Source organism: Poecilia mexicana, unplaced genomic scaffold, assembly GCF_051168715.1.
Source record: "Poecilia mexicana isolate PSO_F unplaced genomic scaffold, ASM5116871v1 scaffold_2, whole genome shotgun sequence".
Lineage (NCBI taxonomy): Eukaryota > Metazoa > Chordata > Actinopteri > Cyprinodontiformes > Poeciliidae > Poecilia > Poecilia mexicana.
In genome coordinates, this window is record NW_028263371.1 from 40,979,445 (window position 1) to 41,007,082 (window position 27,638).

The 27,638-nt window shown below is 38.3% G+C and overlaps 2 protein-coding genes across 2 annotated transcripts in view; one reads left to right on the forward strand and one right to left on the reverse strand.

The window, feature by feature from the left end:
• Nucleotides 1-7,908, forward strand: part of LOC106922911 (glypican-6-like) — a 98,571-nt gene extending 90,663 nt beyond the window's left edge. Inside the window, exons 7-9 of the mRNA XM_014995676.2 lie at nucleotides 1,079-1,215; nucleotides 3,040-3,215; nucleotides 3,899-7,908. Of these exons, the coding sequence (XP_014851162.1) occupies nucleotides 1,079-1,215; nucleotides 3,040-3,215; nucleotides 3,899-4,104 (519 nt within the window). The 3' untranslated portion in view covers nucleotides 4,105-7,908. The remainder of the gene's footprint in view (nucleotides 1-1,078; nucleotides 1,216-3,039; nucleotides 3,216-3,898) is intronic.
• A 996-nt stretch (nucleotides 7,909-8,904) lies between these two features.
• On the reverse strand, nucleotides 8,905-12,882 carry dct (dopachrome tautomerase). Its single transcript, XM_088016547.1, has 7 exons — nucleotides 12,579-12,882; nucleotides 12,196-12,495; nucleotides 11,412-11,512; nucleotides 11,137-11,303; nucleotides 10,082-10,261; nucleotides 9,543-9,970; nucleotides 8,905-9,077 (listed from the first exon to the last, which is right to left on the reverse strand). Exons 1-7 carry the CDS (start codon nucleotides 12,865-12,867, stop codon nucleotides 8,905-8,907), a joined length of 1,638 nt encoding a protein of 545 aa, XP_087872673.1. The 5' UTR covers nucleotides 12,868-12,882.
• Nucleotides 12,883-27,638: the final 14,756 nt, after the last annotated feature.

Here is a 27,638-nt window from a genome sequence, read left to right on the forward strand (position 1 = left end):
AAGTTCAACTCAAGCAGTCTAAGAGGCTTCATGTCTTGGAGTTGAATCCCAGACATTTACGCCTGGAAAGAGTTTGGAAAGGCTTTTCACGTCAAATATTGAAGGCGAATGGATGAATAAAATCGTTATTTCAAATGAGCAAGTGACAAATTTAAATGAAAATAAAACAAGTATAAAATTACATTTTGTGACAAAGAAATGATGTCTAACACCATAAAGTGAGGTCGTAGATTATAGAAGTAATAAGAATATCTCTAAAACCCAGCTTTTTCCTGCTTGAAAATGATTTGGAAGAAGTGAATTTTTACCCCATCTAATTCGTTATATACACTTTTAAACTGTTCATATCTACACCTACTGTATAATAAAACTCATCACGCATACCACTGATATACAGCTTCAATGAAAATGCACATATATTTAGGTATGAACTGATGAACTTATGCACGGACAGTTAACGATATAGCTATTACATGTCTGAGTTGTACAGTAAATATGATTACGTTTGGTTAAGACCAAAATTATTCAAATTCAAAATTATATATTATTATTTTTTTTTTTTATTATTTTACCAATATATTTTTTGTAACTAAGTAACCCAGTCCTGCTACAATCTGTTTGAAAAGACCGTGATGTTTTTTCTTTACTTGCCTTGTAATCCGAAGGTCCAGCTCCAGCTTCCTCGTGTCAAATGTCAATGTTTCCCTGGGCAAACCACTTAATCTCAGGTTACCCACAAATCTTTGCAATGAGTGTATGAGTGTGTGTGTGGCAGTGAGTGCTTCGAGTGCTGCATGGAACTAGAAAAGTACATTCAGCCCATTTACCGTTTCTATTTCAACTTTAAGAACAAATATTCATTTTGTTTAGTTTTTTTTTTTTGGTATCTTGATCTCATGTCAGACACTACTTTGAATATATCTGATGTCTGTGTATTAACATTAATAAACAATGTTTAAGAATTAAAAAAAAGAGATTTTAAATACATAAAACCAAAGCTTTTTCACGTGTTTTAAAAGCTTCACTGAAACACAGTTGTCCTTTTATGTCTTGCCTAACAGCCCCTGTCTTTGTTTAGGTTGTCGACATAAAAGAGAAACTGAAATTGTCCAAGAAGTTCTGGTCGAGTCTGCCCGAGGCAATGTGTGTGGAGGACAGAGTGACTGCCGGAAACGCCAGTGATGACGATTGCTGGAATGGACACACCAAGGGAAGGTAAGGGGACTCCAGCCCCGCAGCTTAATGCAGGCTAACACAAAAGGTTACTTAGAAGTCCAAAGTCTTTTTCAGCGTGCCTGACGTTAAGCAGTCTGATCCTAGAATTAAGAGGCAAGCTTTTTTTTTTTTTTTTTTTTTTTTTTTTTTCATTTCAGTGCACTGTGGAGGAGCTGGGCATATTTTCATTTAGAGCCGTTTAATATATATATAAAAAAAAGGATGTGTCATTTTTGTTGTTATGGTTTTCCTTCAGTATGTAATGAGTTGTATGAATTGTACTGTTGTTTTTTTTGAGAGAATCAATTTCTCTTTGTTCTTTGTTTGGCTGTGCCAGCTTGGTGTTAGCTCTTAATCTGATTTCTTTATGTGGAAAAAAAAAAAACTTCGACTGCCCACAGACTTTCATTTTTTGAGTTGCAAAAGTCTTTACTGGGTGTTGTTTACATATTTAGCCATTATAAACTACAAACTTCAATGTGTTTTATCATGTTAGTCAATCTCATTGATTGTCAGACCAGCAATAGCTATGAAGTTCAAAGAAAATGATAAATGTTTGGAGAATCTTTTACATATGTGACCCTTGTTTGTGTTAAGCGCTGCTAAGGTACACATTTTCCTCCAATTGCACCTGCAACTCATTTAGAGAACCAGCTGTGCACGTCTTGCTTTTTCTTGTTTGTAAAATAGCTCAAGGACAGATTGAGCTATTTTACTCAGCATCTTCCTATCAACTCTGACCACCTTTCTTGTCCTTGATGATAAAAAAAAAAATCCCCAGCACTTTTTTTCATTGTGCATATAGCAAATTCAGAGTAATGTGCAATGTTAGCTTTTTTTGCATTAAAGAGCAAAAGTTCGGTTTCGGCCTGATTTGAGCAGAGTGTCCTCTTCCAATGTTAGCAACATCCCCTGCATATTTGTTGTAAATAGTGCTTCTTATTGACTTTTTTTTTTTTTTCCCAACAACAACATTCGTCTTAATGCTCTTTCATAAAGGTCAGATTTTTGGAGTGCCTGACCTACCAATTTCTTGGTACATCTGCAGTTTTCAGCTGATTGAAAATTCATTTGCTTGCACTACAGTTTTGCTACTGGTGTCATATTAAATAAAACTCGACATGAATGCATCCCACACAAATTTTCAATGTGATTTTCTCTCTTTTGTTTCACCTAATAATTATAACACTGATTTTGTGTTGGTGTATCACGTAAAAGGAAATACAAATGCATAACACTGTATTTAAAATGACAAAATGTGAAAAGATTCAAGCAACATGTAAACGTTTACACGGCTCCTAATGTAGGACGTCATTCTTTATTTTTTTTTGTCATCCTTGAGTCAACAAACAAACAAAAACGTTACCTTTTCAAATTCAGTGACATTTCAGGGGTATATGTTGGCTTCAGTGATCAGCGCTTATGGGAAAACAAAGGTTGTTGTGTCACATGATTTGTGGAATTCTGTCACATGGCGACCCGCAGCCTATTTATCCACCAGGAGAGCAGGCAGCTGACATACTTTTCCCCGGAGAAATACCTCACAAGTGTGTCAGTGTATTAACTGACATTATGGGGTCAAATTCCCATTTCTCAAATGTTGCTGTAAACCTAAAGAGCCTATTTCCAATCGCTTTATGAAAATTAGACGTATTTCAATTATGGGTGGAATTAGTCTACCCTCCAAGCACTTGTTTGGTGCTGCTTATTTTCCTAAAGCCTGTGACGATAATTATTTCTGAATTATATCTGTGCATAGAGAGTGCCTTTCTAAAAAGTCCTCCCGGCTAATTGACTTTGTTTTGTTTTGTGTTTTTAATAAAGATACTTTCCTGAAGTCCAAAAGGACGGCCTAACCAACCAGATGAATAACCCCGAGGTGGGTGTTGACATCACACGACCCGACACCTTCATCCGTCAGCAGATCATGGCTCTGAGGGTGATGACCAACAAGCTGAGAAACGCATACAATGGCAATGACATCAGCTTTCAGGACTCAAGTAAGCTGTTAGCCATTTTTGTAATGCAGGCGAATGAATCAGAATGCTTTTTCTGCTTTGCTTTAGGCAGCTGTCATAGTTTTTTTTTTTTTAATCTTTATTGTTTGTTTGAACATGGAAAAACACTTCTTACATGAGTAAGACAGACAAAGACATTGCAAGTATATATTTTTTTTTAATCATGAAGTCCTTCTCTACATTTTAAGTATGTGTATTATTACTGATGCTTATCTGTCATGTATTGCAATCCTCTGGGAAGAAATGTGCAAAATGTAAAAGGAGTGCTTCTGCATAAGAGTTTAAAAAAGTTATTTTGCTGTTTGGTTGCTATGTATTTGGTCTTAATGGACTTAATGGTCATTTGATCATCTTGGTATGACGGTAAAGAAACTAAATGTGAAAACACAAAGCTTGAGTGCCCCTATGTAGCTGGCTAGGATACTATGATTCTTTACTAAAAACACAAAATCTACTGCTTACTGCCCTGAAAATGTTAAAGCAAACTTTAAGTAAAGGAGATTCTGTACAGAATCTGTTTTAGCAAACTTGTAAGAGGGTACAATATTCCATCTATAAGGAATATGACCTATCCTCAGAAATTCAAAGGTCAACCTTGAATTACCAATGATGAACTCTTACTTTTTTTTTTTTTTCCTTTTTTTTGCTCTGCTCTTGTAATTCAGGTGATGAAGGCAGTGGCTCAGGCAGCGGAAGCGGCTGCACAGAGGGCTGCACCACAGACATGTACAGCGCTGCCACCGAAACCCCAGTGGTGAGAGCCGACCGGAGCGGGCCTATGGAGGACTCTGCCCCGCACCATGCACCATCCATAGCACTGCCCACCATGCTGGCTCTGCTAGCTCTAACTTTGCACCGACAATGGAGATAATGATGGAGCAACAAGCGAGATATGGACTGCAGGGTTTTTGTCCCCCTTTTTTCTCCTCTCTGGCAGTTTTTGTATTCAAGCACATTGGAGCCACAGTCAAGCAAAGAGCGTTCAGCCTACCAGCGTTGATGCTGCAGGATTCTGCTCTGAGAAAGAGAGTAGTCATCCACATCACGATTTTCCACTTTTCCAAAGATCATGCGGTGCCATCCCTAGACTTTATATTTCATGAAATCATTTCAGTTTCTAAAACTGATGAGGATCCAACAAACTCTTCTTCAGAGATTTTATTTTGAAAAACAAAAAAATCTTTACATTTATTTCGCATATGGCAAATATAAACATAGGTTTCCAATTGGAAAAAATAAATATAGTATGCACTTTGAGGTTTTTTTGGTTTTTGTTTTTTTTTTTTTATTGAATTTTTTTGTCTGAAGAAAATGTAAAAAGAGATGTGGTTAAATTATGCACCTTAAAAAGGTACAATAAGCTTAATAAATGTTTGATAATATATTTTAAAGAGGTGATGATCATCTAAGTGCAAGAGGATTCAGGAACCGCTTTGGTTAGAATTTAATTACATAGAACATTAAGCCATTTACTGATTTGTGAAGGAAAAACAATTCTTTTAAATTTCCTTTTCTGTGAATGCAAATTCAGAGTTGTGCTTCTTTATCTCTTTATTTCAATCGTTTTGGACTGTAGATGCATCTATTGTTTTAAACAGAATCTCCACAAACTTATAAATACTCACAAAATCTGTTCAGCAGTGGCCTTGCGCTACAGCTGACTTGAAAGATTAGGATTAACATGTTATTTACTTTGCCTTGCACCAACTCCATAATCTGCAAAATATGCTCATATCTTGCCAGCTTCAGCAGTGGAAAACCTCAAATCATTTCTAAGATATTTTTTTTTCTTCTCTCGTTTATCTGCAGAGAAGATGCTACTAATTTACTGTTATGTAGCTCTATGGTTAAACAGCTCTGTTAACATTTTGTTTAAGATGTGATCACTCAGTATAGTTTAAAATATTTACTTCAAGTTTAAAGGGATACATACTGTCATAATTTAATGTCATCAATAATTGAACAGGTAGGAAGTGGCTACAGTGGCTAATTATTAATCTTCTACTACAACCATAAGGGGCTTTTGTGGATTTTTTTTTTTAAGCTGGGTTCTGTTGAGAGGAAATGGCCCATCAGTAATGTACCTTTAATAGATAACTCTCTTAGCATCTTAACATTGATGAAAGATGAGAAATTCAAAAGCTTTTAAATCATCTAAGATATGCAGGAGATGATTATTCTCCTTGGTCTGTAGCTAATTATTATGAAGACTGCTGGAGTCTGTGGTCCATAGCAGTGATATTTCTGTACTTAAACTTTGAAACAGAATTGGTTTTTGGTGTTTTTTCCATTCAAACCATTGTTGTGCAAGTTCACTTTTCACCAGAGTTAGCTGCACTTTCAGTTCACACAGGTTAAAACAGAATTAGTTCATATTCAGAATTAACCATTTTAATGCTTTTTGTGTACAGTCACACCACATCAAGTTTCAATTTACAATTTCCAACATTAATTAGCACGTTGATTATTTTGCAGCCTAGCATTCGCCAGGTGATTCTCTCTGCTCGCATGAAATGTATTTTAGTTTGACCGAGCTACCAATAAAGCTCCTTTTATGCACAGAATTCCCTGCTTGAATTGTAAGAGATCAACATGAGTGGATAATTTTGATTCTGCTTCAGTACCTTCACTCGTGAATTATTCTCACTGTTATACTGGCTATCCTTACAGCTGGTAGATGTGACAGAACGCATTTAAGTGCTGCTTCAGTACATAGAAAACCTTAACATGAATTTTCTGACACAATACTGATAGAACTGGAGTAAAGAAACAACTCAACACAATCTCCTTTTAAATAGTTTAGACCTTCAGCTTATAATATTAGGTATGTATGTTTGTACATTATCAATAAAGTCTGAGCATAAAGACAGATAAATGTGTCATAAGAGTAAAGCAAGCCGGTGCACAGATACACATACGTCAATCGCCAAGTTTTTTTTTTCCTTATAATAACTCTTTCTGAATGAAACAGAAAAAATGTGTCCTGAAATGGTTTCCTGATAGATGCCTGTGATATCTATCAGGATATCACAAGGGAACAGTTCATGCTTCTGATCTGAGAAACAGCTTTGTTCAAGTCAGTTGTTTGAAAAAGTTAATGCGACTTATGTAAACACCAAAGTCAAGTGCAGATAACACTGAAACAAAAATATGATCCGGTTTTACTTTTTATCAGTGGATAACTACTCTGTCAAGAGACACTTCATAAAGTGTTTCACATAGAAAGGTCATTCCAATGGACTATGAACCGATACAGTCTTTACAGTAGCAAAACATTATCTATTTAACACAGCTATTAAGTACAAAATTAAACCCATTAAACATTACCTGATATTGAACTTTTTCATAAATGATTTGATAAAGGTAATAGATGATGGCACATACAGTATATACTTGTTAGGAGGTCAAATATAATGCTTTTAACAAAAACACTAAGAGAGTTATCTACTTCAGGTAACTAATCTCTAACCAGAAACAGAAACACCTTTCACACCTGTGGCTCTAAAGACAATCAAATTAGGAGATTTCTATTGGGCATCTCAAATTAGGTTTCCCACTAACATATTCTGTTTGAATTATAATGAAATTGTATGCAAATAAAAATTACTGGGTTGGTCTGCAAGAGCAAACCTATATTCTTGTGCTGCTGTAAAACTTTACATGAATTTAAATTAACTGACTGTATCATGTTTTAGTGCTGCATCCTCAGAATATATTACACGTATTTACCAACTATCATCAGATGTTTTCGTACCTACTGGAACTACATTTAGAAAAAAATAAACGCAAAAACATGCTACTTCTTTGCATATTGAGTAACTGCCCTAATAATCCCAGGCAGTATTTAAAAATGTCAACTTCAAATGACAGAATTGAAAAGAATACACAAGCACATATTGCCACACTTGTTGGATGTCTGGGAGTTATTAAGAGAGGCAAGGAGCAAACATCACACAGTGGTGACAGGGAATGCTAAGAATGACTCCCTGCATTTATCTGGAAAGCTTGAATGGTTATGTCTGCAGCACAGACAGGCTTGAAGCCGACCACAGTCACCTGTGAAATGAGAATCTGTGGGGACTGGACAAGGCTGAATGCTTCAGTGAAGCTCCTCAGTAGAGCGTACTTACAGAGAATGTGAGAGACCTTGGCACCGCTGAGGGGTGCGGACAAAACCGGTCTGGATGTGCGCTCCCTGTTCCCTGAGAGGCCGTCAGGTTCATAACCAGCAGGCCAACTGAGCGTACACATCCACAGAATTAGCCTGTGTCATGCCCTTCACAATGTATCAAGTAAAAAAATGTGTTGAGCTTTCCAATATTGTTTGAAGTGCTCATTTACAACCACAGTGCAAGAATTACAATATAGGAAAAAATACGCAATGTGTTTCTTTAAAGTGATTCTTTGTTCTGACTATTCATCTCACAAGATGCCCTTTTTTTTGTTTTTTTAATCATTGAACTTTTAATATTTTTGCAATAAAAGGTTAAAAACAGCTAACCCAGTGCTGAATTACATCAATTCTTTACAAGTCACATTTATTTTTTACTTTTACCTTGGAGGTTAAGAGTTTGTTGAGCAAAGATGCCTTAATGTATTTCAACCATACCGTTAAGATGATTGCATTTCTGTTTTATTACTATTAAGAATAAATTCTAAACATTTTTTAAACAGATTTCTCCTTGTTATAACTTTGTGAAAGGTATAAAAACAACTAGGATTGAGATTTTGCCACTACACAGTGACCTTCAAAACTGCAGAAACCTTTTTACTTGTTTCATTGAAATCACAAGCTTCGCTGAATTTGTTGAGATTTTATAAAACAGACCCACAACAAAAATAAAGCAGAGATGTGGACTGGAATGAAGACGACAGATTTATTGTTTTATTTTTACAAATGAAAATCTTAACAGTGGCATGCATTTGCATCGAAACTGTTTTAGTCTGGTGCCCCTAAATAAAATCCAGTGTAGTCAACTTGGCACATGTCTCTGGTGGACTGAGGGTTTCTAAACAAACTGCATCAGGAAGACAATAGAAAGGTCAGAGCTATGTGATATGTAAAGCAGGTAAATAAATAATATCCCAAGCTTTTAGCATATCTGATTAACTTTTAAATTAATCATCTAAAAATTAATGGATTGGCACTACAAGCTTACCAAGGCATGGCCATCTGACTAATCTGGGTAAGGAGAACATTTCCTGAGAAGTTGCTAATAGGCCTGTGGGAACTCATCAACAAAACAATTAGGAGTATCTTTCGATTTAACAACCATTAGTTGTCCACTTCACAAATTTTGCCTTTATGGAAAAATAGCAAGAAGAAAGCCACTGTTGACAGACGGACATATGATACTGTAGGATGTAGGACAGTGAAACACTGATGGGTTTAACCAACAAGTTTTAATTTGGGGGGTTTTAATTCAATCAAAAAGCGAACAGCTTTTCAAAAATTTGGTAGTAAAATGACACAATTTTAAGATGAATACCTTTGCAAAGCACTGTGCATGAACCAGAGAACTCTTCTGCGGTTAGTCTTAATATCTAAAAGGAGGTTTTTCTTTTTTATTCAGTCTTAGGATCAGTAATTTTCTAACATCACAGACTGACAGCTCCATTGCTCTGAGGTAAGTTTGAGCACTGAGGTGCATTTTGGAACAACAGGTGACGGCTAGGCCTCCTCTGTGTACTTCCTGTTTGTGAAATCGGCTCTTATCAGTGGTTCAAAGCCTCTGTTTCTCCGCTGACGCAGGTAGAGCACAAAGATAAGGAGAAGCACCAGCAGGCCGACAAAGACGCCTCCCAACGTGGAACCCAGCACAAACACGGCTCCCTCATCTGCATCTGTGGAAAGAAAGGAGAGATACTCTGAAAATCCAAAGGTTTGTATGATCAGTGGGGTTAGGATATGACGACTCATGCTGCAATAAAGACGACATCTAACTGTAAACTATTATAGTTTGCATAACATTATAACGTTGCAAGCACCACTTACTAACAGAAAACAGAAATAATAAAGAAATAATTATTCAGTCTATTTAACATTCATAATGAATCATTCTATTTATTTTAATTATTTAAGCATTTATAAACTGGTCTTGCATAATTAACTGAAGTACTAAAATATTTCAATAATTATTCCTTAGTTTCTTTATGTGTATATTTTCAGTTTTATTTCAACAATCACATGTGCACAATTTTAAGCAGTCATATTGCTTGAACTGTTGCACTTTTGAGTTCTGTACACATTAAAAAAGTTATGTAATCATAATTTATTTATTTTTAATCATTAGCTCAGTATTCACTCACCATCGAGGGAAATGGCATAGGAGTATCCCAGCCGATCCGATGCGACGTAGAGCTCTTCATTAGTGATCGGAGGGAAAAAAGGAACCATATTGTAGTCCCTGTTGTGACCAATAGGAGCCATCTCATCCGGGTAGGTGGCGTTGGATGGAACAAACCTGCGCATCCATTCATCAAAAATGGCATCGGTAAAAGAATGGAGCACCTTTAAATTTGAAATGACGAGAAAAGCGTAGTTATTTGGTTTAAATCTAACTGTATACTCAAATTGTATTATGCGCGGCTGAATTCCTACCAGGAAGATGGGATCATTGGCTGCAGAGTGGGACAAAGAGCTGGTTCCATTGAGCATAGCGTGAACGAGGTTGTGAAGGTTGTCGACCGTATCATCCAGTTCGCCATCTGGCTTTTCGTACCCTTCAAGTGCATTTCTGTTCATTTTAAACAAACTAATCAATGACCTATGACTACCAAACCCTTCAATTTTTTTATAGGCCTAATAGCCAAAAAACACATTCATAACACAAACTGTTGAGTTTTACCTGAAGCTGAAGGAGGAGTTGGTGAAATATGGAGGACTGTCAAACTCTCTGATTCCTAAACAGCTTCTGACATCACTCATGGTGGGTAGAGACATGTTGGTTCTCCTCACCATTCCTCTCTGAATAAAACCCTCATTCGTGCCATTGCAAAGAGTCACCAGACGGTTATAATCATCCAAACTAGAAGGAGAAAAAAATGTCTCTTTTAAAGAAAGAACTGGATGCACATTCAACCTAGCTGCAAGAGCTACCAGTGCCTTGGAAAAATATTTATGCACACTGATTTTTGTTTTTGCATTTTGTCACGTGAAATCATCAAACTTTGATGTATTTTATTTGAAATTGTTGTGAAGAGCCAACATAAATGTTGGATGAGAGTAAAACTGATCTTTTTAACCTTCATGCAAAACGAAAGCGGAACCATAACAGTGACACTTTGTGATGCCGGTGTTTGTCTTGGAGATGCTTATTTTCAAATCAAAGAAACTGTCCAAAGATAGCAAGAAGGTGGTAGAGCTAAATACCTGTAAGAAATCATGTTAGAAGTTGCAAATACTTAAGACAAGGGCTGAAGTTCAGTTTACAATCAAACAACGATTCCAAATCTAACTCTGAGTGTTTTATAACAGAGCAAATTTATGTGTTAAAATAGACCAATAAAATTGAATTCCAATTGAGAAAATGTGGCAACTGGTGCTTACTGATCCTTTCCATCCAACCAGACTGATTTTGAGCCCTTTTGCAAATAAAAATGGCCAAACATATTTGCCTATGTGTGTGTTTTCACACAAAGCACTAACACAAGTTTCCAGAAGGGTAAATATCTCTGTCTAGTTGATGTCTGAAATCTGGAAACCACGATGCATCTGTTGGCTGCGACTATCACGTTAACGCCGCAACTCAACGCAAAAAGTCACCGAGTCTTCCAGTATTTGTCTCCACCCATTGGATCGTGACATTTCAAATAAAAGGCATTGAAGTTGATAACTGCAACATGACAAAATATCAAAAGCTTTTCCGAGGCATAGTATTATTCTGTCGTTCATTGTGCTGACCTGTTGCACACCACCCCCCATTTGGAGAATCTGGACTGGTTGCTGATGAGGAAAGGGTTGTCTGGGTTCCTGCCTCCAAGCAGCGAGTCTGTACACACATCACACTCACTCTGTCCTGTGGCAAAGTTCCAGTAAGGAATTGCAAAGTTCTCATTGCCCGTCAGTCTCTGCAGAAAAAAATAAAAATAAAAAATCAATAATAAAATATTTATTTATTTCTGTTTACACAAAATCTAAGTTACACTTATGCTTGACTGGCAAATGGATAACATTACCTGAAGCTCTCTTTCCAAGCTCAGAAGGTGGTACCTGTGCCAGGTAATGAATGCTGGACCTTTGTGTGAGAAGTCTATGGCTCTGAAGGGGCGACCAGGACCTGCAGGAAAAGTATTATTTAACAACTAACATGATCTCAAGCTTACACAGGACAATTGGGCCAAAAAAGGCTCAACAGAATCCAATCCGGTCAAAACTTTTTCAAATCAAACAAGTTCACATACAATTATGATATGATACAGACAGACATTGTTGATTAATCATCAAAATATTTTGGAACAGTCATAAAGGATCATTTTGGATGTTAAATTTAAACACAGGGCTTTCCTAAAGTTGCTAAAGTTGCATCTTGGTTTTTTATAAGTGCATACCCCTGAAATTAAGTATACCTTACGAGTTAATCTTCATAACTCTGTTAAAGGCTTGTGTATTTTCATGCACTAAAAATAGTTTCCTGATGGAGAAAATAGTGAAAATTACTGATAATGGTGATTGTTATTGTATGAGCAGCAGTTTTTTAAAATGTATTTACATCTCTCTTTTATGCAATGTCGGTATGGTACAATCTGTCCTAACTTTTCATTTTCTACTTAAATATAAAAAGAAATAATTTTAGCAGAAGTAGTTTTGTGCTCCTCAATACCTCAATAGTAATACGCAATAGGTGGTGCATAATATGTAAATATACAAATATGTCTCGTTCTCATTACAATAAAGTGTAATTTGGTTACTCTTTGCAATAAAACATACACTGATAAAGACAACACATAAATATTGATTTACCTAAAAGAGTGTCTCTGACTGAGTAGTAATGCTGCCAGACGAAGAAGTCATAAATGGAAATGTTGGCAAACTGTGGCTCCGTCCCGTTTGGTCCCAGCAAACCCAGCCAGTGCTGTGTGGCAATCATGTAGTCTGGATGGATGGTGTTCTTAGCCACATCCAGAACATCCAGGAACTCCTGAATTTCCTCGCTGGTAAGGGAGTGGATGTTCTTCCTCACCACAGGAGTTTTTCTCTGGTCACAGTTTGGACCAGTCCAACCGAACTTACACTGACCACAATTATAGCCGGCAAAGTTACCTGCAACACAGAAAGCCAACTGTGAAACACTTGATACTTAAGGTAGGGCTTATGATGGCTTACACAAATTTTTTTTCACTCACCGCTGCATCTGCAAGTCTGATTGAAGAACTTGGTGGGCCACCTCTCTCTGTCATCAACGTTTCTGAGTCTGTATGGTCCCCCCCAGGGTTTGGAGTCCACTTGCAAGGCCCTGCAGCTCCCTCTCCCTGACAGAGAGCCGCAGACGTTGGCAGGATCGGAGCCCAGAGCAGGGCAGCACTGCTTGGACCGGATCCCCTCCACTGTGCAGCAAGCTCGAGGAAACTGAGCTTCAGCGGGTTTAACGCAGAGCAGCAAAGACACAGTGCCGAGAACCAGCACGATCCTCATTTTCCACCTATTTGTTTCTTCCAGCGAGTGGTGAAAAAAATCAGTTTGCAGATCAAGCGGTCGCTGTAAGGCAGTCGATTTGATCGCCCCCCCAAGGAGTGTGGAATCTCCCTCAGCCACGGTCTGCTGCTGTGAATCTTCAAATTAGATGGAGTGATAAAGTTAACATCTGTGGAAATGGCACTTAAAACCAAGTCATGTTGTGCTGCAGCTGGTTGCATGCAGATTAAGAAAGACTCTAATGTGCATTCTCGCTTTTGTAGAGCTGGGGAGGATTAAGACATTGGTCTTGTGATGATCACCTGACAGCCCGGCTGTGAGTTCCAGCAAGATCTGGAAGGATACCAAGTAATTGTCTGAAGGGGCTATTATGCCGTAAAAACTACTATGTAACAGCAGAATACACTATGATGTTTGGTTGTTTTCTGTGGTTGAGTCATTCACAGCTGCCAAGAATAACTTCAAAACAAAATCAGCGTTCAGATCAATCCCATCTCTTAGGATTTTGGGAGTTCTGAAAAGAAACATTTCATCCAGAAATGTGTTATATTTTTGGAGCTCATGAATCCAAGTTCTTAGTTATTTGCGTTTCACCTTTTCAAAACTTAACCTAATAGTTTCCTCGTTGTTTTCCAGACTTTATTTGATTTTGTTTTGGTTTTTTTTGTTGTTTTTTTGTCTATACAGCACAAAAAAAAATTCAACAAAAGTGGGCTTTATAAAGCTTGAACTTCATCACTAAATCAAACTCAAGCCAATGCAAAAAACAAAAACAGAAGGGTGAAGTGTGGGCTGTGAGCCTGGAGTCAGTCCAATGGGTGGAGGCACATGACCACCTATATGATAGCATGCCAGATGCCCAGTTTCCCACCAATACCATTAGGGTCAGAAAGATAAGCTTTAACAAGAGGCTATTCAGGAAATTCCATATAAAGACAAATGTTTTCATTTTCTGTAGATTATCGCAAAATAGCTAAAAACCCTTTAAAATATCTGGGAGATTTTGTCACATATATGTATTTTGAGGGGATTCTGTGGCATAAACATTTGTTAAAGATTTGGAAAAAGGATGTAAAATGATCAGTGGTGTTCAATGTTATTTAAAGATAAAACTCTGTGTGACAAGCAATTTTTATTCAACCACCGTCTGAGTCAATACTTTGTAGAACCACTCTTGAATATTTGACACTTTTACTGCTTGATCTTCAGCTTATTAAGATGGGATGACAACATCTGTGAACATCAGTTTTTTTTTTTATTTTGCCACAGATTTTGCATTTAGTTTAGATTTGGACTTTGACTGGGCCAATGCACTGCATCTAAGTCATTCTATTTGGAAGGTCTCTTGGTTTAGGTGCATGATCATGTCTGGGCGGGTTTACAGCTGTGCTGATTAATCTTCAGATTATTCGATGATGTTTTAAAAGTCTTCAGCTTTAAACGTCGTATAGCCTTCAATCTTCATGATGTTTTTGTCTTGTAACATTTGGCTTTATATGCCTGTTGAATTTTATTACATCCATTTTCTTATTTGCTAACTAAAATCCTATATAGGTGCATAATTCTTTATTTTATTTACACTGTTTAATCAGGTTACAGTGGATCCAGAAAACATTCGCTTACACAAATGTGAGTTTTTTTTTTTTATATATGTATATTTGCAAAACACTCAGAAGACATTTCCACATTTTCATAATGAGGTATTTGTGTGTGGAATTTTGAGGGAAGATATTAATTTAGTACAATTTGAAATGAAGCTGAAACACAGCAGAATGTGGAATAAATGAAACTCTGTGAATACTTTCCGGATGCATCTAGTCAGAGGAGAATGTGGTAGATAAAAGGAAACAATGAGATGCTTTTACTGTATTACACAAAACCTGGTATTCCCCTTGAAGGGAAAATATGGTGGAAGTCTATATTTCTACAATAGCAAACATATGTCTGCTGAACAAAGTAAAAAGTAAACCATTTTTTACCTATACCTTTTTGGAAATGTATATATGAGTAGTAGGAGAAATACAACAATTATATAAAATAAGCTTTGCGTATAAAATGAATAAAGAAAGAGCTATCATTGTACAAACCACGTTATACAAGCAGAAATGTTTTTATTTCTGTTCTTTGTCTTGGAAATGAACAGATACGACAGAGCCATGTGGAGTCTCTGTTATTTACTGATAATATCTGAGTCCTACTTCACTTAAGGCACAAATGTGGGTGATTCAAATTTTTCTCGAAAGCTTTTCATCCTCCAATTCCTGGACGTTATTCCCAGAAGAAGTCAGTCATGGGATTGATGTGAGCAGTCTTTTGAGTATTAGCAAAGCAATATATCTTGTTTTTATTAATTTATGTTTTTTATTATGTATTTATATTTTGGATTGGGAATAATTTCATAAACCTTTTTATTCAATTTATTTTTTTCATTCATTTACTTGTACTTTTATTTATTTATTTATTTTTACTTCCTAATTGCAAACTTTTCCATATTCGTGTGTCGTTTAAGGATCACAGCATCAATGTCACATTTGTTGAAACGTTTTATTGATAAAACTGGTGTAGATTTTAATTTAGACATGGCACCAACAGGAACTGCTTGTATGACTGATTAGTCAGCCAGACAAAATGTTCCACATGGTCCTCTGTGTTTAAGAGGCATTGTAGGAAAAGTGAATAACTTCGGATTTAAGAACCATAGAGCAAAAAAAAAAGAAGAAAAAAAGAAGTTCTAGTTGAGATATGAAGATATTTAAATACGTATTTAAATAATTTGATTTTCGACTATATAATAGTTTCACTGACAGTTTCTGGTGTTTTATGATTCTCCAAGATGGAGGTTTCAAACCTAAGTCGTGTTTCTGCTGGTAAAAGATGAAGAGCATGCGGTTTGTTAGCCTGCTGCTCTCAGGTATAATGCAATTTGTAATTTAAGATACAACAAGCAGTCTGCGTGGAAAAAAAAACCTGACACAACAGTGTTCAAGATAAAGGCACTGCCCATTCAAACATCTTCACCTCAAGAGCAGATCACAAGATGTTTAGATGACTCTCCAAAAAGCTATCATGGGACTTAAAGCAGTTTAACTTCCCTGGGAGGTGTCCAAGAAAACCACAGAAGTTTCTATAGAGAAAGTAGACAAAGACCAGAAGTTCTGCATTTATCTTGTTTCGACAACTGAGCTTAAACTTGAACTACATGGACACCAATGAAGGACAGAGACTCAGGCTCAAGTAGTCACTTTCTTATCTAGAAGTAAAAGGTAAGATTTGACATAAGTATGTGAAAATTTCTTTTTAAAGAATTGGATATTTTGTTGGTTATTATGGGTGTTTTGCATGTTTAAAAAAATCACAAAGAGGAAAACTGAAACTATGTTCCAATAATGCCAAATCAGTCTGAACTGTGACACCTCAGAATCAACACAAGCATGCCAGCTGTGTTGCGTTCCCTCAGCAACATTATCAGTGCCGCACAGAAGTTTCAGTCATTTCAGCAGTTTACTGAAAACAGCTCCTTCAGCACTGGCAGCTTTCTAGTGGAATCTGTTATTCCCACTGAAACACAGGATGGTGCCAGAGAGCCATCAGGAAATAATAAATGCACATAATGGCACACAGGACGTGGCTGTGAGAGCTAAATGCATTGCTGCTAAGAGCTTTACAAACACATTTAATAAAAAAGATCTTGAACATTCAGCAGAGCAAAGCAGCATTTCTCCCTTTGAAAACTGTAAAGCAGAGAAAGAACACGGAGAATGTCTTTGCATATTAAATAATAGAGTAAACCCTGTTTGGTCTATTGTAGCTCGTCTTTTCACACAGAGTTTTAGTTATTCAGCTTCCTCCAGTTCAACATTGGGTGACTGATAATATTCCACCAAGCTCTAAATGAGTACTTATTGAGCATTGAATCTATTCATTCTTGAGTCTATTGAGTCTTTCAAAGAAAACTGCAGATGGAGGGGGAGGGCGGGGGGCAGAATCATGCAGACAGAGAAATATGTTTCCACCTTCTTTGACAACAGGTGAGTGTTGCACTTAACACTTCAACCACTCTGAACACGTTTCATAGCAGCAACATGTCTTGGCTTGATATTACAGGCCTTTCACATTTTTAATTGAGGGCACTTCAGTTACATTTCCAGAGAACAGCACTCTGTGCCCAAATTAAAGGTGCTAATTTCAATGTTTTGGCTGGTTGTTTCATTAACGATATGGAACTTGAGGAGCTATTCAACCAGCTCTACTGGGCTTTTGGAGATTTCTAATACATATTCATATTAGTCTTTCAAATCAGCCCAGAGCAAATGCAACAGAGAACAGAATGCAAATCTTGTTGGTGTTTAGTCATGTCTTCTATTGAGGTCTTTAATCATGTACTAAGCTATTTTGGAACAGACCAGATAAGCAAGAAAAAGGAAAAAAATATATATGCTTATTATTAAAACTTAAAATAAATCTTAAATTTTCACAATTCACAAGATTATCTAAAAACAAAATGTCTCATAAAACAGCCATCAGAACTGTTTCCTTTAATATGCAACTTTTACTTTTATTGTAGTGCTCAAACTGTACTGTATTTATTTATCTGAATTTGACCAGACAATTTGAGATTAAATTTGTTAGGATTTGTCTCAAAATAAAGGAGTCATTTGAATTCAAGTGTTTAATTGACCGTCCAGTTTCATCACGTTTCAGTAAGACTTGTACATACTGAAATTCTGCTCACCTTTTATTTATTAGCATAAGCTCAACGCTCCCGGATGGGAAGCATCTGCTAACATCAATTTTCAACCCTTGTCACAGATGTTTGGTTTACTGGATTTACTGAATTTTGACTGTGCTGGTGTAAAACATCCATTTTATTTGATCTAAATTATTCCACTGTAGATCTGGCTAAATGTTTAGAGTTGTTGTCCTGCTGGAAGGCAAATCTCTGCCTCAGTCTTGAGTCTTTTACAATCTACAAGGTCTTCTTCCTTGTCTTTAGCTCTATTGTCCCATCAACTCTGACCACCTTCTCTTTCCAGGGTAAAGAAAAGCATCCCCATCTTATGCTGCTGCCATCGCCATGTTTCACTATGGGGATTATGTGTTTAGGTTGATTTCCTGTTTGTTTTAGTTTTCGGCCACACATAACATTTTGCATGGAGGCTGTAAGTTTTTGTTTTTGGTCTCATCTAACCAGGGCGCCTTTGTTCGCATGTTTTAAGTACATATATTTTAAGAACCCTACGACAATTGTGTAGCTATTACAGCTTTGTGGCATTTAACATAATAAATACATAAACCGTTAGCACGTGCATGATTTATCTCCTTGTGGCTTAGTTATGAAACAATTTAGGATTACATTAAGGTGTAGTTAAAGAGGCATTACTCATATGTATGTATTTCTTCTTCATAATGAGCAAAAAATATGCATGTACATGACTAAAAGATGGGCGCCTGCAGTGCCTCTTCACAATAGGAGGGGGGCAGTGTTGCTGTGTTTGTCTGCCTTTGCTGCTCTGGAATGACTGGCTTTAACAGTTTGCATTTCCTCCACCAAATACGCCATGAAATAGTCTAGGATTGAACATCTTTGTACTTTAACTGTCACCATTTCAAATCTCGACCATGCCAGGGAGTGACTGACAGCATATATACAGTAGGCTAGGTGCCATGCAGCCATGTGAAATGAGCCGCCTGTATAGAGTTTTAATCCTCTTTAAGACTTCTATCCATCTCAAAATTAATATCTGGGGGCCACGTATCCCTCTGCACTAGTTTTGTGCACGTATAAACCCACTTCTGAATTATTCACTGTAAAATAAGATTAATAGTTGTGCTGCAAAATACGCTTGAGGTCAATTATTTGGGAGATCCCTGTGATATTCTGATTACAGTGTAAAGCCAATTGGGGGACAAGCAGCATGAAGGAGAGTGTTGTAAAATAATCGCCATTAAAGGTCAACATGCGTTCAAATTGGCGGAGATGCTATCCGTTTTCATCAGAGCATACGGGAAACCTATAATGCTCATTACATGCGTTAAACTGGTTCTGTCCTAATTACTAATCAGTCTCTTGTACTATTAGAGATGGAAATTAAAAAATACAAAACAGACCCCTGGGCATCATTCACTTAGAATATATTAGAGATTTTCTTTTAATAACAGTGTTGGCATTTAAACAAAATTAATGTTCTCAACTTACAAAACTTTGCCAGATACAATATGCTACAGGCGAAAGTGTCACATTTTACTTATTTGGAGAAAAATCTTTGCTTCTCTTTAATTATGTGTGACTTCAACAGAGCATTGTGATACATTTTTTGTTCGGGAAGGCTTCAGAAACACACAAAAAAATTATTCTGTTTATTTTTCTGTGCCCCAATCAGAACTCTGGCTAGACCCCTTCAGTGATTCTTTCTTCAGTGATTCCCGCCCACCGCTCTGGCAGCTTACCGATTTACATTTGAGCATAATGCAAGCATTAGAGGAGGCACAAGGCAGCCCTGATAAGTTACAAAGTGCTGCAGGGGTAAACCTCGTAAGAGAGGGTTTGGAGTTATTTACAGCATTCAAATCCTTAAAAAAAATAAATAAAATTCCCTGTCTGGAGAATAAGATTGGGGTTTTTCTTTTTTTGGGCGGGGGGGGGGGGGGGGTTGCAGCTGATGTTTTGCACACAAAGCAAACAACAATGACACATGGAGGGTGTTTTAGCCGTAAATGACCAGATGACATTAATTCTAATTGACTGATCTCATCCCCATGCTTGGGACCGGTTTGTGTGATCCTGCTCAGGACACAAGGGTCCCTGTCAAGGCAACAAAACAGAGACACTAAGGCTTGCTTAAGCATGAAGGAACACAGGAAAAGAAAAAAATATTTCTTTAAATGCAATTTAATTTTCTATGAGGCACTACTTACAGTGCTTGTTGTCTGGCATTTTCTATTCAGAGATATGTTTTGATTGTGCAGCTCTCATAATGAGAGTGCTTGGAAATTGCAAAGCCAATACAAAGAAGGTTAAAGGCAATGGAATTCTTTCTTATCAGAAATGCTTTCTGTACAGTTGTTCCATTTGAAATGCATTTAATTGCAAATAGAAAAGAGGAGAGAGAAGGCCAACAAAGCGAGAGGCTAAAGCATTTTTCTTGTCTTCTTTGGGTGCGCATATTCAAATCCGAGCAGGCAGACAATGAGGGAAAGGAATCGTGCTCTGAATAGCCTCTCTCTCTCTCTCTCCCTCTGTTTCTCTCTCTCTCTCTCTCTCTGCTTCCTTTTCATTCCCAGGCCAATCCACAGCCTTCGTCTTCTCTCTGTTGTCAGGGGCGGGCTTTTTCATTCACAGCTCCAACTTTCTTTGCCACAGCTGAACAACACAGCAGCTGCACACAGGTAACGGCACTTTATCAGATTCGCACATTTACCCCGTATGACAGTTTCCATGCTGTACAAGGAGTGCTAGTTGTTCTTCTGCTACTCATCGCTTCGCCAAGGCACTTTCCTCTGAAGGTTAGGCCAACTCTTGACCCCCGAGATCCTTTTTACCCACTTGTCCAACTAAAGTGCTTGGAGTCTGTGCCTTTTTATGAGGCAGGCAAGCAAAGAATACCCTCAAAAAAGATATGCTGACAGTCTTGTGGGCGCAGGAGAAGTTGAAGCAAGAAAGTGCACCCTTCAAACTTTCCAGTGCAGCGCAAGGAATTCTATTTTTTCCCCCAACAAAGATTTATACATATTTATACAAGCCCAAGTACCGATAGGAGTTTGGTAGAAGAAAATCTTGGAATTGCAGAGGTAAACTATATGTAAATGCCATAAAGTAATAGACTTGTAGTGCAAATCACACCATTTTATCTTTAATTTTGCTTTCGTGCCCTCCCCACTCCCTTTCCCACCCTCCCCCCCATCCTCTTTCCTCTGGCTTAAAGGTGCATCAGAGATATGCATTTAAGCATATTCAGAACACGGGGCGTGAAATTAAATGTGTGGCAGAGTGAGAAAAATATACAGACGCTTGGAGATGCCTTAAAAATAGTCATTTATGCAGATGGAGAGGAGTGAAATCATTTGCAATGGGATGACCCTCTCTCCGAGCTTTTCTCCCCCGTCACTGTTCTTCCCCCCTAATCTCGCGCTGTATCTTCATTTTTCATTGAACTCGCCAGTTTGCTGCTAAGCAGCCTTGTAGATAAGGCAAAGTGCTAAAAGGAGACGACAGAAGGAGCTCAGTGGGCCCGTTTCTATTGCACTTTCACCCAAGGCAATGGGCAGAATTTAACGGATTCCTTCCAACATATGTTTTTGCCAGATAAGTAAACAGTGTGTGTCGGAAATGAAAAAAAAAAAAAAAAAAAAAAAGCATTTGCAATTTAATGACATTACAGCTCCCAGCTTAGCCCGCCGTGCTGCGAGGCGAGGAGCAGAGAAAGGGGAGAGCGGAAGAATGGAACCGGGTGTCATCAATGTTTTTTTCTTCTTCTTCTTCCTTCTTCTTTTTCCTCGCAAGAAGCAGCACTGAATTCTTCTCATTCTTTTCAAACCCCTTCCCCACCCCATCCCCATTCCTGCTATTTTGTTCTCTTGCCCATAGTTTCTACGCCATTGTTGCAATGAAATTATCTATTATTTTATTCAGAAAAGTTGCTGTTTCACCACTCTGCAACATCTGATTGTCTGAGGTGAGAACCACATCCGCCCTGGCCACGGGTGCTTTCCCGCCAACCGCCTCCCGTCCCCTCCTCACAGTCTCCTTATCCCGCTTTTTGTCTGGCTTCATCAAAGTGCAATAGATGTTTGGCACAATAAAAAAAAAAGGAACAACCCTCCATGTTGTCACCATATTCACACCTACAGAGAGACCCGGTGCTGACTTGAAAAAGGGGAATAACCTCAGAGGCTATATTTCAGCGGCAGTAAGCGATCCATCCATCCTGGGTGAAACTCCCCGCTGCCTGACAGACAGCTGCCTTATTATAGGAGGCTAATTGTGCAGCAAAGCAGATTATGAGAGTGGTAGGATGTAGTCCTTGACCATGTGCTAATGTGATGACAACTTTGGGGATGCTCTAAGCAAAAGGCGTCGCACGCCAGGGCACTTTTGGCACCGGCTATAATCTGCCTTTGGTATTAACTCAGCAAACCGGCTTGTTTGAGTATGGATCAATCGCTCCACTCATTATATATTTTTTATTTTTTTTATATTTTTTCACGAGAAAGCTTTATATTTGAAGCGCTTTCCTGGTGTTGATCTCTCATTAACCATGCTATGTAAATGCACTGGCAATCCCAGTGTAAGGGATACGTCACCCCCGGGGCCCGAGCTCGCAGAAGCATGTTAAGGAGAAGAAGGGGCAGGAAATTTGGGTCAGTCGCCTTCGCCAAAAACTTGAATTTCAGGTTTAGCTCAAAGCGCCCCGCTCAGCTTTTCTCCTCTAATGTGTTTTTTGTTTAGTGATGTTATGTTTTAAATGTCAGCCCTGGAGCCGTCCAGCAATTTAGCACACACAATAAACCCTGTTTTACTAATGCTTCCAAGTCTTCGTGTTACCTCTGTAATCGCTGCCGGCTGCAACATTACACACACTCCATTCACTCCGGGGTCTTTTATCATCCAGGACTGCATTGATTGTACAGGAAAAAAAAAAAAAAAAGGTTAGATAGGGTCAGAATAAGGTGCCCTGAAAAGGTTTTTACACTCTTTGAACCTTGTCACATAACATTCTGTAATCCTCTGAAGCTTTTATTTGGTAGATTTACATACGGTAGTGAGTAGCTGTGGTTTTCATCGAAAATCTGAAAAACGGGCATATTTTGCTGTAATTACAGCTGCAGATCTTTTGGGGGATATTCCTGATATTTTTGAACATTCCTCTTTGTAGATGAACTCAAATTAAGTCAGAACTGGATGCAAGAAAACTCGGTATTCACGTTTCACCTCAGATTCTCAGTTGGATCAAAATCTGGACTTTTGCTGGGCCATTTTCATACAGAAATATGATTTTATTTATACCTTTTATTATTGTATTGGCTGTGTTTTTAAGTTCATTCTTGAGCCAGAGACCTCCACCAAAGTCTCAAGTTTATTTTAGGACTAGCCTGTATTTTTCTTCATCCATTCTCCCATCAGCTCTGACCATCCTTCCTGTCTCTACTGAAGAAAATCACCCAAACAGCCTGAGGCTGCCACCACCATGTTTCACCATGGGAATGGTTTTTATTGTCACGCAGCATTCGTTTTCCACCACACAAACCATTTTCCATAGGTGATGTTATAGTTTGGTCTCATCTGACCACATCGTCTTCGCTGGCTGTGTCTCTCTGTTTCCTCTTTTTTCTCTAGTTTTTAGAGGTTAATGGCTTTTGTGGGCTGGGCTGTTCTCTGGCACATCAGTGGTTAATCAAATTCATCAAGCACTCCTCTTGTAAGCTTTTGAAATATCCTCTTTTTATATCTGATGATACATTAATACCAATTCACATTTCATCTCCCTATGGGTTTCAGTGATACCTGTCTGGGTCTGACCTAATGCTTGAACCGGATCAATCATTTGATGACAAGCTGCTTCTCCTACAAAAATAAAAGTCCAATAGTAAGTACCTGAATTAAAAACATTCCTCCACAACCTGGACTACAACCACAACTCACCTAACTCAACCCAACCCAACCCAACCCAATCCAACCTGACTGCATCTTTCCCAGGACACCTTCCAAATCTGTCAAATAAGAACCACTCAAAAATGCCTCATCTATCTGGAACTGAGCCAACTCCCGCTAACCTCTCCCCACCAGACTGCAGCCCAGACACAGAGCTTTGATTCTTCAGTGACATTTTCTTTCTACATTAGTGGTGAAGTCATTAATGTACACCAATCTGTAAGTAGGACATTTTATGGGTTTCTTCTTCTCGCTAAGCCCTAAAGGCCAGATTTGTAGAGTGTGCAACAAATAGTTGTCTTCCATGCAGATTTTCCTGTGCAAGCTGTGGATCTTTGCAGCTCCTCCAGAGTTACTGTGAGGAGTGTAATTTTTTCTTTGTAAAATTAAAAGAAGCTCTGTAAAGCTTCTTTTAATTTTAGGTGGACGCCCATGTCCTAGCAGGTCTGTAGTAGCATCCCTTCCACCTTCAGATCATGAGTAAATTTGAGCTCTGTGAGAGGATTCAAAGCTTGTGACATTGTTTTTAAGCATCCTCCTAACTTGTCTGCTGTGTTCCTTGGTCTTTAAGACTTCGTTTGCTCACCAATGTTCTCTAGCAAACCTTTTATACCCTTACAAATCCGTTAAATGTTGGGATTAGATTACCGAAAAGTCGACTCTACTGACTGATTACGTGACTTCTCAAAATTAGAGAGGACTGAATATAAATGTACACCATACTTTTAATGTATTCATCTTTTTCTTTCTGCTTCACAATTAACGTTGATCGATCTCATAAAATTTGATCAAAATACAATGTCGGTTGTTTCAGTGTGACAAAATGTGAAAATGTTAATGAGGTATGAACACACAGGAACAGCATAAACATGCGATTCATTGTCCCGAGTCGGAATATGGGGTTGTCAACTACATGCAGCCAAAACTAACTTATCTATCTGAACAGAAAGGACCTGACACATGACACTGGATTATTTAGCTGAATTGGCTGTCAGGATGCATTGTGCATCAAATTAAGGAGGGGCAATATTTCAACTTGTTTACTCATTTTTCTCGTTCACAGACATCCAACAATCCACAGCGCTCAGACATCTGTTTGCCTGACAAGAAGATCACGCGGCACGTGGTACCAGAAGTGGAGCCTCTCTGCAACGTTTGGCTCCGCTGCATGGCTGGCACGGTGAATGACGCAACAGGAAAACCAACCTGACAGCAGCAGGCATCAGCTCGGCATTTCTTTTGCGCCCTACATACATAAATCTCTTATTATTATCGCCGCGCGTTAGCTCTGTATATTTTTACACCTGTCTCTGCCAATATCAAAGAGCAGAGGTTGGCTTTAAAGACACTCAAGTTCATTTGTGTCTGCTGTATGAGTGTATATATATGTGGAGGAGAGGGGGTGAGGAGGGGGTGGGGGGACATGGTGCAACAGCAAGGTTTGATTTCAATCTGAAAAGGACTGTCAAAGAGCACTGTTCTACTTGACCCATTTTATTTTATTTTTTGCAATACAACCTCAGTGCACTTGAATGAGCACACTGAAAGTTCTCACTCTTCAGCGGACGTGTCATATGTGTCAAGCAGTTATTTATTTATTACTTTAAATTGAGGCTGATGAATAAAACTCCAGTTTTTTTTTTGTGTTGTTGTTGTTGATGGAGAAAGGGAGGGGGATTTTGCAGCTGAAAAGAAAAGGAGGACAGGAACAGGGATGTTTCTCTGTCTGCAGGTACTTCAGCAGCTCCCAGCCTTGTGTCGTCTTTCTTATAGCAGCACGGCGAGAGTGAAGGCCAGACATTTGATTGCTTTTTTCTCTTTCACATCCTTTCATGGATGTCTTTTCTTCCGGCACACAAGCAAACAAAGCAACTATAAACGTCACATTCAAAAGCCATTACCCTCAGAGGAACCCCCCCCCCCCTTTTTTTTTTTTTGTGGTAACAAAGAAGATGAAAAATGTCCACAACACAGTTCGCCCCCGACACACAGAGTGATGGTGTGGCTAAAGCGTGCAGGACATATGAGGTAACCCTGTGTGTGATGTGTAGCAGAACCATTTATAATAGATTTGTTCTGAGGACCTCCTTCGCATCACTTCCCCAATTAGAGGATGAAGTCATGCTCCTTCATCAGTATAACTAATGGCACGTTTCACAAGCCGGGCATGTTTTGAGATTAAAGGCATGTTTTCTGCTCAATGTGATAAGGTGCCCACACAAAATTACCACTATGCTGTCATCAAGGTGCATACACTTGCATTCTTTATGTTTTCATTAGGCAGGCATCTGCATGGTTGTTCCAGCATGTCTGCAAAGCTGCAAGGGAACAGGGGGGAACCTGACAAGGATAGATCAATATTCATACAGATTCCTCCACACTTACTGGCACATCAAGGAAAGATATGTGAAAAGCCTTAAAATAAATGTTTCTGTTATTGTGGCAGGACAATGTCACGCTAGAAAGTGTAGGAAAATCGGAGTTTTTTTGTGCACTTTTGTGACGTACACTCGATGTCTAGAAACAGTTTAGCAATCCGTGATTTCTAGTCACTGTTCCGAGGTCAGAAATTAGTTGTGAGAAAACAGCCTAGACACAACAGCTGCTTATTTACTGAACTCTGTGGGAACTTTAGCTGAAACACTGGGCTTTCGTCAAATCAGAAAAGGCCAATTTGGATGGAGTGGTTGAGCCATACAAGGAATACCCGCATCAAGTTCTTTCTGAAACTCCCCTAAAACAGTAGAATTTGAACTTTCAAGGCATCTTTTCAAACATCAACAGGTGTCTTCATGTGGACGTGTTGACAGTCCTGGTTTCTGATCTGAGACTGAGCTGCAGAACTGGACTGCTTTCATTCATCTGTGATTCAAAACCTAAAGGAAGTTGTTTTACAAGTGAAGCTTCAGATTTATCTATAAAAACAAACAAATATTCTTTGCATGTTTTTCTTTTACAAACCAGGACCAGCTTAGATTGAGACCAAAGTCCAAGGATCCCTCATTATCCCTTATGAAATGTTTTAAGACTAACAGCAAAAGGAAGATGTGCAAAGTATAAGCAGCAGAAGTGCTAGTAAAACCTGATTTCATTGAAATTGTGTCAGTTATTATGAAGAGTGCAATAAACACATCATATACTAACTCTTACTAAATTAAACTACTGCAAAAATGATCATATTTTGACACTTGGGCAATGGGACAAAACAATTTAGAAGGAAAATGAAGACAAGTTAAAAGCAGAATGACGAGGAAAGCCAGTTTATATCTAGTAAATGTATTATTCAGCATCCAACAATTTCTGTATGCAAAGATTAGTTCTGGTGCCACATATCATTCGGAAATGATCTATTTTGTCGCTGTTAATTACAACAAGTCTGTGGAATTTGACTGCTGCGCCACAATGTCACAATAAAGTGTGGGGATCCTAAATCAAGCTTTGCACACCATAATCCTGTTAAAATGTAATAAATAATCCCTGTGCATTAATGTTGGCAATATTTCATTTTAATAAGTTCGAGTAGAATTGAGAGAGAGCGAGAGTGAAGGGGGTGGGTGGCTCGTGGTGGGGAGAGGAGAAAGGGAGGGGGGGCGATGGCTTTACAGCTCACTCACCCAAGTGTGGCTGTGAGTGTGCAGGAGGAAATCATTCCTTCTCATTAAAGGTGCAATCTTCGAGCCCCGCAGATCTTTGTTGTAATAACTGGGGAAAATAATCTCCTTCATTGATAGGCACATGTAGCTGAGAGTATGCCAAGTGACAGGTACTTATCTTTTTTTTGCCTGTGTCCTGTGTTAAAGAAAGATATAATTCTTTGCCACTCTTCCTTGGGGGCATCGGCTCTTCAACGTCATTATTTCTACGTACCACAGATGTATTTTTTTTTTTTTTCTCTTGAAAACCTGAGAATTAATACGAGAGCCAGCAATCTCAGCCAGCGGTCATTTGGAAATGGAACAAAAAATGTCATGTCAGTTTAAGGAACACTTGTTAAGGCTGCTCACTGACATTATTCCTACTTATTGATGGATACAGAGAATAATCTCACGCCTCGTCTTTTGGGTTATTAACTTCATGATTTGAGTGACTATTTAGCATCTATAAGATGTTTTTGAAAAAGTCC